Consider the following 13,408-nt stretch of genomic DNA (forward strand, 5'->3'; position numbering starts at 1 on the left):
TCACAACACAAACTTCGGCCATGGAAACTCCCGAATCGAAAGCTAGGAGCAACGCCATGGAAGAAGGGCATGTGGAAGAGAAGCAGGCCGTTGAGGAAGAGGACGAGGACGAGGAGGAAGAGGTGTGGGCATGGAGTTGGGGCGCCGGTACGGACGGCCAGCTCGGTATCGGAACCCTAGAAGACCAAGCCCTCCCCCAGCCTCTCCGCTTCGGCTCTTCCTCTCCTCCCCCTCTTCTCGGCATCGCTCGAATCGCTTGCGGCGGCGCGCACGCCATTGCGTTGACAGGTACCGAGATCCACCGCTACTATTAGTTCATACTCATTTTTTATTCCTGTTGAGAATCGGAATCTTTATGTGTTCGGCATGAATTGGAAGGAGAAACTGTAGTTTTGGTAGTGTTCTAGCTCGGATGAATATTCTTCCGTAAAGAAAAGGTGCGTTTTTTAATGGGCATTGTTGAAACTGGTAGGTGATGGCAGAGTACTAACATGGGGAAGAGGTATGCGTGGTCAACTTGGTCATGGGGAGCTAGAGAATTGCGTACGACCAAAGCCTGTAAAGTTCTTTGAAAGCTTTACTATATCTTATGTTTCTGCTGGATGGAATCACTCTGGATTTGTTACAGGTTCCTTGATGCTGGACCATTTATTTCACCCTCCATTTAGTCGAACTTGATACTTTAACTTTGTTATATACTTACATTCTATTATTATGTTCCAAACTTGAATTAGTTCTAAATTGCTTTTTCCATTTCTTTCTTCTAGTTGCAAAAAGAATCAATGCTTCTTTACATCGCAATACTATAGTTTGCATCTTTGCTTTATATCATTTTTAAAGCTAATCTAAATATCCTGGACTATTTAGCCCCAAAAAAAAAAAAATGCTTTATATGTATATCAAACAATTTAAAGTAATCTTATAAAAAGTGATAATCTGACTATATAAGTATGTTCTAACCTACAGTTGAATAATGAGCACATGGATATGTCAGATATGTTCAGTTCTTCACTAGCTGAGAAAATTCAACTTACCAACCAAACACGAGCTTAACATTCTCACTCTCAATATTGACTTCCCTCCACATGTTAAAGATAGACTGAGCAAAATGCATCAATACATGTATGCGTTTTTTAAATATATTCTATATTATTTCTAACCCTTTCAAGTTGAGGAACCAGAAGACAATGTTGAATAATTGTTCAAATATCATGTATCTTGGACATCATTTAACTTTGTATCAGTTGGAGAAAAAGTATATCATATACTATATGCTGTATTTTTTTTTTTATAAAGTTGAGAACCAAGAACTTGATCTTCACATTGGGAAGAAGCAAAATACCAGATATAATTTGGTTAACTTGAAAATTGGTGAAACACATGAAATATTTGTTTCGTGACAGTGGAGTAGTTAGATTTTAGCAATTTTGTGTGGAGCAAGTGATGTGGTAAATCATGTTAGGTGTTATGTTTGTCACTTAATCCATTTTTCTTTGCTTGTTACATTCTTCTTCTAAATTGTTCATTAGTTACTTTTTGTCTATGCAAAGTTGTCCACATCTTCTGCATTTTCTTTTGCTAAGATAGATGACCACCGCTATCCTGAACTTGAAAATAAACAGTTGTGCAGGTTCTTGAGTATTTTATTAGAATATCATATGAGAGAGTATGTTTGTAAATGCATTCAGTAGATAGAAAGACTTGGTGTATCATGACAGGGATTTTTTGGGGAAATCAGAAGTGTAAGATCTTATTGTTAGGGAGAAATTCCAAAGACTAATTTTGTGAGAACCATTTTTAATGACCCTTAGTTCATAAATGGTTAGGAAAAATATTTTAGTAGCTGGCCAACTAGATGACTATATAAGGCATTGTTGAATTTGTGTTTTGTAGATAAGACAGTTTTCTTTTTTTGCAAGGCCTCGTGTTTTTTAATTTTTTTTTTTTTTTTTTTGCATAAGGCATTCTTATTATTCTTTTTCTTCCTTCACTTGTTCTCATTTGTCTTTGTTTTCTTTAGCTTTGGTGAACTCTTAGGCTCTGTTGGAAACAAATTATCTGGGGTTTGAGAAATTTATCTCTACTTATTCGGCCAAAAGACCATGCAGAATAGGAACATTTTCTCCTGGTCAAATGTGGACCTGCCCGACCTTCCGAGATAAATTCTTCCAACTATTTGATCTTATCCCTTTTGGTATGATATGTCAGTATCTTGTTCAGAAAGCAGTCTCTGATACAATATGTTTAGACTTTAGGGTGTATAAGTATATGTGCTTCCTAGGAGGAGATCAATCAGTCATTAATATGAAAAAGACTGTCAGCTGATGAGGTTTAAAACTTGAGAAAGGTGTGGCTGTTCATAAACATTAGATATCAGTAGAGGTTGAGGGAGGCTAGCTTGATAGTGGAGATTAAAGAAATAATACCATACTGTGAGGCACGATCTACCACTATGTTTCTTCGGAATAGAAAAGTATCAATTGAAATTGTGGATCCAAAACTTTTTTTTGGTTTCAGTTGAGTCTAGCCTTTAGGCATTTAAGGAGTTTCAATTCAGCAATCTTTGTTCAGGTAGTTTTAGTCCAAATTATGGAGTTTTAAACAAGAAATAAAGAATGTTCAAGAGAATCACAAGAGGTAAGAAAAACAGTATTATGATCTACCACTGGAGACTTTTTTTTTAATGTCAGAGTTTACTGTTAACTTTTTAATCCCTAGATTAGTGTTTTTATTTGAGCAAGGTTTAGAGAAAGTTGGTATTTTATCTTATCAACTGTAGAAGATTAGAGTGCAAAAGGCTAGCTAACATTTTAACTCCATACTGTCTTAAAAGTGGTCACAATTGCACCTGACCTTCTCTGTATGCTCTATGTAGAATTGTTAGCCAACTTACTACCATTCCTTTAATTACTTTCATTGGGTCAAATACTTATATGCTGACATGAGCTCCTGTGAAGAATTATCTCATAACATTGAGAATTGTCCACTGTGTTGGCACCACTTGAGTTGGGAGAACTTGTCCAACTAGGTGTATATTGTGGGAGTATGATGTTTCAACAAACATGGACTAGATTTGTGCAATTGTTTTGGGTTTTGTCAACTTTGAACTTTTAATGAGAAATTCCTTTGAAAGAGAAGAAAATATTTTTAACTCGTTTTTGGTTTGATCTAACCTGATTTATGGTATTCTTTTCTGTTGCTATAATCAATGTAAATGTTAGTTTTGGCCTTCTCTTTGACGATTTTTAGTTCTCCTTTCTCAGATAAGGGACGCCTCTTCATGTGCGGGGATGGCTCGTTTGGGCAGCTTGGGAATGGAGATAACCAGTCACATAATTTTCCTGTTGAAGTTTTGTTCTTTACTTCAAAGCATGTTGAGCAGATAGCATGCGGAATGCGCCATTCTCTTGCCTTAGTGACAGGTAAAGTAATTATGACATGTTAGTTTAGTAAGTTGAGAAAATAATGCAAAAAATCCATGGTTTTTGTTTTGTGGAATGACCTGCTTGGACTATCATGATTATTGCTATAGTGACATCTGACAGACTGAAAGAACCTGGAATAACATCATAATGCAAATTAGGTTCCTTGTTGAAAGTGGACAAAATTATAATTCTACAAAAGGTTTGAGATATTCATATTGAATTTGCCTGTACAACTTTGTGAAAGAACTTCAATGTTAAATTATTATGAATAATCTGATATTGGGACTTAATCAATGTGGGATTACTCATATCTCTCCAGTTTATAATTGTTACAAATAGTCTGATCTGAACTCAATGTACCTCTACAGAAGAAGTCACCCCTCAATCCAACTTTTTTTATTTATAAATTTGTCACAAACTTTATAAAAATTATAATTTAGGTACTTCATATAACAGATGCAGCCTTAGCCTGTTTCTCTTATTTCTTTCCCTTGCAATTTATTCAAGAAGAGCAATTTTATTTTGTTTCAGCTTATATTAAATTCATCTATTTGCATAAATTGCTCTTCTGTACATCGAATTTTTTAACCATATCTTAAAATGCTCACATATTGAGCAGTTTAATCACAGAAGAGCCATTTCAGTCAAAGAGTCATTTCAGTAAATTGGTAATTAATTGTAAGAATATGCAAGGAATTGATTGTTATGCAATTTAATGGATGAAGGAGAAATATCATCCAAAGAGGGTTACTTGGGCAGGAGAAAAAACATTAGAGGGCTGCAGAGGTATTTCTCTTGTTAAAACATCCGTGAATGCTTTAAACCAAGGGTTATGGGCATTATACTACTAATCTATTAATGTTACAGCTTTATAATCTGATCCAAATTAGCTGTAGGATTTTTCTAGTATTTAAATAATAGTCTTATTTTTGGTTGTAGGTGATGTGATCTATGGTTTCGGCTCCGGGAGACACGGGCAAATTGGTCAATGTCTATCAAGGGCCCAAAGATCATACAACTGTCCTGAAGTTATTCAAGGATTTGGGGACTGTAAATTTGTTGGTCTGTTCGCCAATGGAGATCATAGTGCTGCTCTGACTTGTAAGTTTTGCAGGTTTTTTTTGTTTGAAGATGTTTCTACTTTCTTGTAATCATTTATTAATAATTCTATCTCAATTTTTAATTCTCAGCTGATGGACAATTATACATCTGGGGCAGAGGATTCAGTGGAAGTGCTGATGATTTTCACCCTCGACTTATGCCTTTACCATTGAAGATCTCTCAAGTTGCATTAGGATGGCATCATGCCTTAGTAACAACTGGTATGCATGTAATGTATATCAATAAAACGAACCTGATTTACTGGATGTTGGATATTTTTTTTCTTCACTTTTTTTTGATGATTTCACAGATGGTAAAGTGTATATGTTTGGTGGTTATCGCCATGGATTTGGTGGTTCAGCAGTAGTGAATCGGATGCAGCACCAATCAGCAGTCCCCTCTACTCCATGTATTGATGTAGATGGTAAGTCTTGATTTTCACCTTAGGGGATTCATCAATTTTCAAATATGTAACTATTAGTTGACACTTGGCCTTTTTATCAAATGTGTATATTGGAATGTAAAAGATAAATAGTTTTTATTTCCACTGTTGAAGTTGCTTTATGAGGAAAACTACCTATTTATCATGTGTGTTTCTAACAAGAATTTCCTCATATGAAAGTACTCAATTTGTTCCATGGATTCTTCTGTTGGGGATTAGAATTTTTAACTACATATGAGATCCATCTAGGGAGTCTTCAAGTATCCCTGGGGATCCATTAGTTCACTGATAAATCATTTGCTTCTAAGCATTGCTACGAAAGTTAAAATACTATTTTGTCCAGCCATTATGCAATCTAATTAGCATCATCACATATATTTGGCTAGGTTGTTCTTGTTACATTAAAATATATATGAAATACGAACGAAATGTTCCATCATAGTTTTTGTCTGATATTTTACCATAGCCTAATGAAAATTATATGGTGTTTGTTTGATTTCCAGAAACTCACAGGTTGCCAGCATTGGAGAAGGTACCTGGTCTTGACGGGGAACGAGTGGTGCATATTGCCACCGGTGCCGAGCATTCTGCTCTGATAACAGGTGCGACATTCAGAAATGCCTATTCTCAGTTTCTCGCTAGTTGCAATTATGTGTTGATGACCTTTTTTTTCTTTTTTCTCAGAGAAAGGAACAATCATGACCTGGGGCTGGGGAGAGCACGGCCAGCTTGGTCTGGGAGGTACGTGCGATCAAACATGCCCTCAGATAGTAAATGTCAAAAATAGGCGATCTTTTGCTTCAGCTCCTCTTGGTATCTACTGTGGTAGTGGATTTACAGTTGTGGCAAAATTAGATGTATAAAAAGTTCTACAAGTTAAATGTAGCCTAATAATGAAAAGATGAACAAGTCATGGTATTTATTAATTCTTTTCTTTTTAGCCTGTTTGTATATTTATGCATATTTTCTGCATGTTGCTGTAGTTCTTTTGAAAGATGTGTGATTCTCTGGCGTGCATGTCATCTTGATTTTCTTATGTTAAATTGAGAAGTTTTATTTTGTTTGGTACTAATACGATTACAGAGCAGGTGAATTTAGTGCACTGGTAACCATTGATATGTTTTGGTACCCTGCATCAACGATCACAGTACCCATCAATTTTTCAAACATAGTTTTCATTGTAGAAGAAGTTATATTTTATCGCCCTTTGGTTGGGCGAAATTTGGAGTGCCATTTATAGTTTTACCCTCTGTAGTTCGAATAAAGATCACTTCACCCTCTGCATTTTTCTTGCTTTGTATAACTATAGCCCTATTGAATAATTTTGTTTCGTATCTATAATTTTGTTTTGTTAATAGAGATGACAAAATAACAAATTAAGAGGTAATTGTTCATCTGCTAAGATATAAGGGCATGGACATTGTTAATTTTAAATGAAAAATCTAAAAGCAAACCTGTTTTGGATTAGAAGTTACAGTCCGACAAACTCGTTTCGGATTATAATTTTTTATATATTTTTAGTTGTCCTATATATTACTATGTCAAGGAGAGTAAATTAGATCCTAGCCCCAAGGAGGGCATCTTCTTGGGCTTTAGCACTAGTGTGAAAGAATTTTGAGTTTGAGGTTGGAATTGAAGAAAGTGATTGTCAGCAAGAATATCACATTTGATAAGTCGTGCATGCTAAAGCAGAGCCAAAAGACAGCTAGTATGGTTGATGACAGTGTTAGAGAGATTCCACAACAGGTGGATTTGAGGCGAAAAATGGTCCAGTAAGGAAAATCTCTTCAAGGGAGGTCAACGAAGAAAAAGAATCAATTTTGTAAGAAGATGACACTTTGGAGTTGAAGACAAATGAGCAAGACTCCATCGTAGTCAAATGCTAAGAAGGGAGATTAGAAGGTGGATACACTATTTAGATACGCTGGCTTATGCACTTCCGGTGGTTGATGAAGACTCTTCCACTATTTTCAAAGAAGCCATGAGGAATACTAAAAGTGCAAATTAGAAAGTGGTGATAAATGATGAAATAAAAGTTCTTGATAAAAATAGCATTTTGGGACTTGGTGCAGCTTCATAAAGGAAATAAAGCAATTGGATGCAAATGGATATATGCCAAGAAGGAAGATCCTCAATCAAAATGCAGCGTTTACAGTCGACGGTTGCCCTATCTATCACAGAGGCTAAGTATATGGCAATAAAGGAAGCAATTTGGTTGATTGACTTAATGGATGACTTGGGTGTATACTAAGAGCAGGTAGAGATACATTGTGATAGCCAAAGTGCAATCTGTTTGGAAAGGAATTAAGTTAATTAGACTAGAACAAAGCATATCGATGTCTATTTTTATTTTTTGGGGAAAATTTTGGAGGAAGGGGACATTTCCTTTTGTAAGATTGGGACTGCAGATATGTTGACGAAAGTGATGAGAAAGGTGAAGCTCTAATTTTGTTTGAACTTGATCAATGTCACACATGTTTGACTGTTTTGGATTTGGCGTCGTAGGACGTGAATTTGCAAGCTGTGTATTTTGGGAGGTCTTAGTCATTTTATTGCGATAGAGAGAAATTTGTTTAAAGTTTTGATGTTCTCGCCAATGTAGAGAATTGTTTGAAGTTTTAGCTCATATCAAGCATTCTGAGCTCCAGGACATGTTCGAACAGCTAGGCCTGAGAAAAATTGCACGCGGCAAACGTTCAAACAAGCCTGTAAAGCGTTCGAACACCCTCCTGCATTCTAGATTGGCATTTCGCTAGAACAAGCCTACGGGCATTCAAACGCCCCACAGGTTTTCGTTAGCATCAAGTTAGCCCTATAAATAAATAAATAAACTAGGTTTTTAGGGTTATGATGATAAAAAGAAAACCTAAGAGATAAAACCACCATTATATTGAGGGAGATTAAATTAATGGATTATGTTGAGAAAACTCTTTGTATTTGGATTTGATTAATGGATTGAAGTCTTGTTCCACTCCGTGAATATATGCACATTGTCGAATCACATAAATCTTGTCCCTCTCTCTCTCATTTTACTTTCTGAGATTACTTGCAAGAGAGGTTCCCATACTTGTTTTGAAATACTTGATTGCTATCATTAGCATCATATATGAGTTTTCCTCAAATTGGATTGCATTTGTCCATTACTATTCTAAAGAACTTTGTGGGTGTTAGGATTGCTTACTATCTTCCACCCATTTGTCATTAAGCACAACATAAGTATAACATAACTATATATTTGAAATGATAAATATTTGATTATAAGGAAGAAAAAAATGGTACAACACTCTCTATCTGTATTCATTTCTTATCCAACTTTACAGCGCAAATACACGATAAAGAATGTGCATATTAAAAGTACACCTCTTTCTATTTAAGTGCTCACTTAAGCAAAACAAGTTGTATATTACCAACATGCATGATAAGCTAAAAGCCACTAGCTCGCCCCTTTGTATCTATACCACTTGGCACAGATGATGAAATAGATAAAGTTAAGCACACCGATCGCAGCAATTAGTACGTAAAAGAGGTCTAACCTTCCTTTGTTAAGGTCCTGTGCTAGCCAATTCTGGTGTCCACCAGTTGTGGTATGAACTATTGTTACTAAGAAGCCACTTAAGTAGTTACCTCCTGCAAGATTCAGAAAAGCCAAAGACCCAGCCACACTTCTCATATGCTCAGGGAATTCTTTGTAGTAGAACTCAATTTGGCTGATCAAGTTGAAGGCCTCAGAGACACCCAAGATCAGAAGCTGAGGAATCATCCAGAGGCTAGACATGGATGAGATGGCACCACCACCAGGGCTAGCACCGAGTGTCGGACTGTGAAGCGCGATGCTTCTGCGCTTTTCTTCAATTGAAGCAGAAACAACCATTGCAATGATAGAGAGGAAGATCCCAATTCCCATTCGTTGCAGTAGACTTATTCCATCTTCTTTTCCAGTAATTTTTCTTAGCCATCGGACTAAAATACGGTCATAAATTGGTATCCAAATCGTCTGTCCAAGCATGGAAAATACAGTGAAGGAAGCAGCAGGTATCTCAAAGTTATCCTTTCCTATTCGCCTATCAGATTGGAGGGCGGATAACACCACATAGGTTGACTGCTGGACCACTGCAACATAGTATATTATGCCTGTAGACCACACTGGAATGATCCTCAACAGACATTTGACCTCTTCAACCTGTTGCAAGCTGCACAAATTCCAGGGGTTCGCAGCTAAACCATTTTGTTTTATCTCATCTTTAGGAGTTATAATTGCAGCCTTGTCAAGAAACCTAATGTCACAACAACAAAGATAAAGTCAGTTTTGCTAGAGATATGAATGAACTTTGGCAATGCCAAAGGTCGCCATCTTCCCTTCAAATTCTAGCAAGTTATAATTATTGGCTATTATCCCATGCTAGTAAGTGCATTGCAGAAGAAAGCAACAGAAAGTCAAATAGGAGAAATATGGTGGAAAGCTATACAAACAGTTTGCCCATTAAATTCACTCTAAGAATGCTTTTCCTTCTTGTGTTCCTTTCATCACCTTACACTAATTTGTCCCTCTGCATTTCTCAAAGTAAATGTGTTTAATTTGTTTTGATATTTTCTATTATAACACTTCAAAAACTCATTAATTTATAATATCATAATAAACTATCAGAATATTCTTTTATAGAAAAAAGATGCCAATACTTTTAGTTAGAGTAATAATAATTGGTCTACCATAATTGAACCACAACTTAAACTGATTAATATGATGGCTTGACGACTTGATACTGATAGTCTTGTTAAATATCAGATTTAATCATGTTCTTGTGGTCACTCTTTTAAATTCTCTCTATTTCAATTCATATTGACCTTGAAATTATCAGAAATCTTAGAAAAATATTCATAATTTCTGTTCTATTAAAAAGGACAAACTGCAAATATTTCAAATTAAGAGAGAATAAAGATGCAAGAACATTGAATGCTATCATATTAAACAAAAGTTATGTGTAGAATAAACTTATCATGCCAAGAACATAAAACAAAGCAAAATGAATAACATTAACAATGTATAATTATGTGCAGATTAAGCTTATCATGACAAGAACATCAAACAAAGCAAACTGAACAACATTAACAATGTATAATTCCTCTTCTAATAAGAAAACAATATGAAATTCTTTTGATCCAAAAATGCTAATCATGAGTGCTCCACAATTACGTTAGCTCGAGCTGCTTATAAAAAGCCATAGAAAACACCAAGTATAATGCTCTTTTTTACTTCTTGATCTAATATATGGAGAGAAGGTTGGCATATATGCTTACTTGAACTGGTCAGTGTGTGGAAGCTTGGTGACAAGAGAACTAAGATGTGGAGGATCAAAGAGATCTTGCTTGGGGTCCTTAGGCTGCTTCAAGTTCCTCTTCTTATAAGCTGTTACCAGGACTTGGAAAATGCTTGTGAATGGACTTCCCTCCGGCCTCACCTTAACGTAGATCTTTGATCCCATGAAGTAGAAGACGCAAGCAACTAACATAAGGATAGTAGGGATGCCGAGACCCAACGACCAGCTTACGCTGCTCTGGATGTAGATGATGACGGTGGCAGAGATCATCATTGCAGTGGTGAAGGTGAAGTAGTACCAGTTGAAGAAGCTGTTGATGCCTCTCTTGCCAGACTCAGTGTTAGGATCAAACTGGTCGGCACCAAAAGGCATGCTGCATGGCCTGATGCCTCCAGCTCCGACTACAAGGAAGGCGAATGAAGCAAAGAGGACGCCAAGTTGCCATGATGTCGCCTTGCGGCATGTTTCCCCTATGTTGCAATCAGGTGGATGAAGACCACTGATGCCAGCAGTAAGTGTGAGAATGAACATGCCCTGCAACAAACAAATAAAGTCTGATATATAAAGATGATTCTGGTTACATGAATCTTATTGGATTGCGTGAAATTTTCTAATGGGATGTTCCATTGTTCTCTTTCTACAGTGTTGTAGTATTCTATAATTCCCTGCATCATCAGATTGATCATCTTTGTGCTTTTTCTGTCTGGTGAAGAAACTTAGAGAGTATAAACTGCAAATATAAGTAGATTACTTAGATTCTTCCGTAATCTTCTCAACCTAATTTTGCTCCAAAACTGTTTCAGAAGATTTATATCAGATGTATAATCAATTATAATTGTTAATTCAATAATCAGTTCTTCTGTAGAATTTAGTCAGTATAAGTTTTTTTCACTCATCACCACCTAATATGAGATTTATTGTGATTTGCTGTTGACATACCAGCAATTTCACTACTCATTTTCATTTTCAGATTATTTGCAGAAAAGCTCCAGCCATCCAATACTTTAGGATCCAAAAACTGCCTATCCGATTAAAAACCTCACATTTCCCCCCCTAACCTGAGATTAGCTTTTTTCTAATTACAACGCAAAATCAATAGCTAAGAAAGATTTAGATATTTCCCGAAAACATGATCTTCTTTTTCTTTTTCTTTTTTTCACTAAAAGACTTTCTTCCCTTACCTCTCTCTCTATTGTTGCAAACATATGCGTCAATGTTGCTTAGATTAAAATATAGAAGATATTATACTACTTTAATAAGATCCATTCCATCATAACTAATCAGATTCAGATTGGATAATCTAGATCCAGTTACACCTCTAACTACTGCCCTATTGCAGCACAGTGGAGTCCACCTTCCAGTGGTGAGCATCTCTACCACAATTAACGCAACAACAAGACACAGAATATTATATGGTGTAGGATAAACGGGTCAAAACATGAGCAAAATATCTAAAATACAAATGGGCATTATTAAAATCCATGCAACAACCAACTCGCCAATTAAGAAGCAATTAAATGCCTGAGGACAAAATAGAACTCACATGGATAATCCCTGGCATCTGACACACCAACGTGAACATCTCTTTCCATCAACAAAATGCACGAGAAAGACTAATTCATGGGATGATGCAGAGGCACGTTCTATGTTTGATTATTATTATTTTTAATCAACTTTATGAAATAATTATGGCTCATAACAATGCTATTAGACAATACTTCTACTACTGTGCAGTGTGTACTATATGGGATAATTACATTTTTGACCCTAAATTAGACCTATTTATTTCGTTCGAGACACGGTCATATAAGACTTTTCATTAAAAGTCATGAGAAATAATAGATAGTTGAGGAGTCAAACATCATAGAAACTAAATAATGGGGTCTACGTGTGCAATAATTTAAAGGGTGTAGATGTAATTTAAAATGGCAATGGATTTAGAAAGCACGAATCGTAAAGTTTTATCTTCACACTGCCCATCAAGGGCATTTTTGTCATTTTTCGAAATTTTCATTCCCATGAAACGCTTTCGTATGCGGTAACATTTGTCGGCGGATTGGTTCGCATTTGGACACTTGTATTCGTGAATTCTAATGCCGAGATCGACCGGAAACCTAATTTCAAACATTTCTTCTCAAATCTTTTTATTTCCCATAATTAAGGACTTAATTCCCGAATCCCTTCGTAATTCGCTACTCGATTTGATCATAAAGCCAACCAATTCTTGACCAAAACAGAAAGGAAGAACCAAAAAGGACACCAAATTGATTGAAAAAGAAGACGAAATCTAAAATTTACCATCAAAGAAGCGATCGATGCGAAGGCCAAGCTGGCGTATCGACCCAAGTAAGCATCGGAGAGGAAGGCCCCAATGATCGGCGCGAAGCTCGTCGTTCCATTGAGCCCATTGAGCAGCGTGGCGGCGTCGATGCTCTCCATGTGGAAGACGGTGGTGAGGTAGACTAAGAGGTTGGAGGAGGTCCCGAGAGTGCCGAGTTTCTCGAACGTCTCGTTGCCTGGATGGATTAAGGAGGGGAATTAATTAGGGCGAGGAAGGAGAGATATTTGTGAAAGATTTCGCGTGGGTTTTGTTTTGCATTTTGGTACCTATGATGTATGGCATGGCTTTCCAGCCTCTGTACTTGACGGCGGGCTCGGAGGCGGCACCGCCGTCTTCGAGCTTCTCCATCTCTTGCTGCTGCTGCTGCTGCTTCTCCTCCTCGGCGGACGTCGCCATCGTTCTTCTTCTCCTCCTCCTCCTCCTTCTCGTGCCTTCTCTTTTTCCTCCTCGCAGCAGTGTGCCGTCTTTTATTTTGAGGGTACTTTGCAAAGAACTACCTATTATTAACCTTATTGTAAAAAACCACCTCACTTTTATGGTTTTATCAACTTGCCTCTTCTTTCTCTGGATATATTTGTAAATTAACATCTCCGGTTAGCTTATATAAAGTATTCTAAATCATTTTCTTCTCTTCTTTTACTTTTAAAAAAAAGAAGAACTATTAAGTTATTTGGTCATATCCACTACCGACGTTTGTAATTATACGGCTATGTAGGTACTATTATGCATAAAACCGGAGTCAATTTGGAGATATCTAAAAGCCTAAAAGGAGTAGGTTTTTCAC

The 13,408-nt window shown here is 36.5% G+C and overlaps 2 protein-coding genes across 2 annotated transcripts; one reads left to right on the forward strand and one right to left on the reverse strand.

Moving 5' to 3' along the window:
* LOC140758817 (ultraviolet-B receptor UVR8) lies at positions 1–5,911 on the forward strand. Its single transcript, XM_073095139.1, has 8 exons — positions 1–288; positions 473–628; positions 3,264–3,422; positions 4,365–4,526; positions 4,616–4,747; positions 4,837–4,950; positions 5,472–5,570; positions 5,653–5,911. The coding sequence occupies exons 1-8, from the start codon at positions 21–23 to the stop codon at positions 5,829–5,831; spliced, it is 1,269 nt and encodes a 422-aa protein (XP_072951240.1). The 5' UTR covers positions 1–20; the 3' UTR covers positions 5,832–5,911.
* Positions 5,912–8,241: 2,330 nt separating this feature from the next.
* LOC140758816 (protein NRT1/ PTR FAMILY 2.11-like) lies at positions 8,242–13,074 on the reverse strand. Its single transcript, XM_073095138.1, has 4 exons — positions 12,891–13,074; positions 12,582–12,799; positions 10,264–10,817; positions 8,242–9,242 (listed from the first exon to the last, which is right to left on the reverse strand). Exons 1-4 carry the CDS (start codon positions 13,018–13,020, stop codon positions 8,402–8,404), a joined length of 1,743 nt encoding a protein of 580 aa, XP_072951239.1. The 5' UTR covers positions 13,021–13,074; the 3' UTR covers positions 8,242–8,401.
* Positions 13,075–13,408: the final 334 nt, after the last annotated feature.

The sequence above is a fragment of the Typha angustifolia genome, chromosome 4, assembly GCF_048772165.1.
Source record: "Typha angustifolia cultivar Huaian chromosome 4, ASM4877216v1, whole genome shotgun sequence".
NCBI classification, from domain to species: domain Eukaryota; kingdom Viridiplantae; phylum Streptophyta; class Magnoliopsida; order Poales; family Typhaceae; genus Typha; species Typha angustifolia.

Bases quoted from the DNA above. Each gene is read 5' to 3' on its own strand.
- LOC140758816 (XM_073095138.1), bottom strand. From the start codon at position 13,020: ATGGCGACGTCCGCCGAGGAGGAGAAGCAGCAGCAGCAGCAGCAAGAG. The intron at 12,800-12,890 runs GTACCAAAATGC...TAATCCATCCAG, and splicing joins AGCCATGCCATACATCATAG to GCAACGAGACGTTCGAGAAA. The intron at 9,243-10,263 runs GTAAGCATATAT...TTGTGACATTAG, and splicing joins CCACACACTGACCAGTTCAA to GTTTCTTGACAAGGCTGCAA.
- LOC140758817 (XM_073095139.1), top strand. From the start codon at position 21: ATGGAAACTCCCGAATCGAAAGCTAGGAGCAACGCCATGGAAGAAGGG. The intron at 289-472 runs GTACCGAGATCC...TGAAACTGGTAG, and splicing joins GCACGCCATTGCGTTGACAG to GTGATGGCAGAGTACTAACA. The intron at 4,748-4,836 runs GTATGCATGTAA...ATGATTTCACAG, and splicing joins TCATGCCTTAGTAACAACTG to ATGGTAAAGTGTATATGTTT.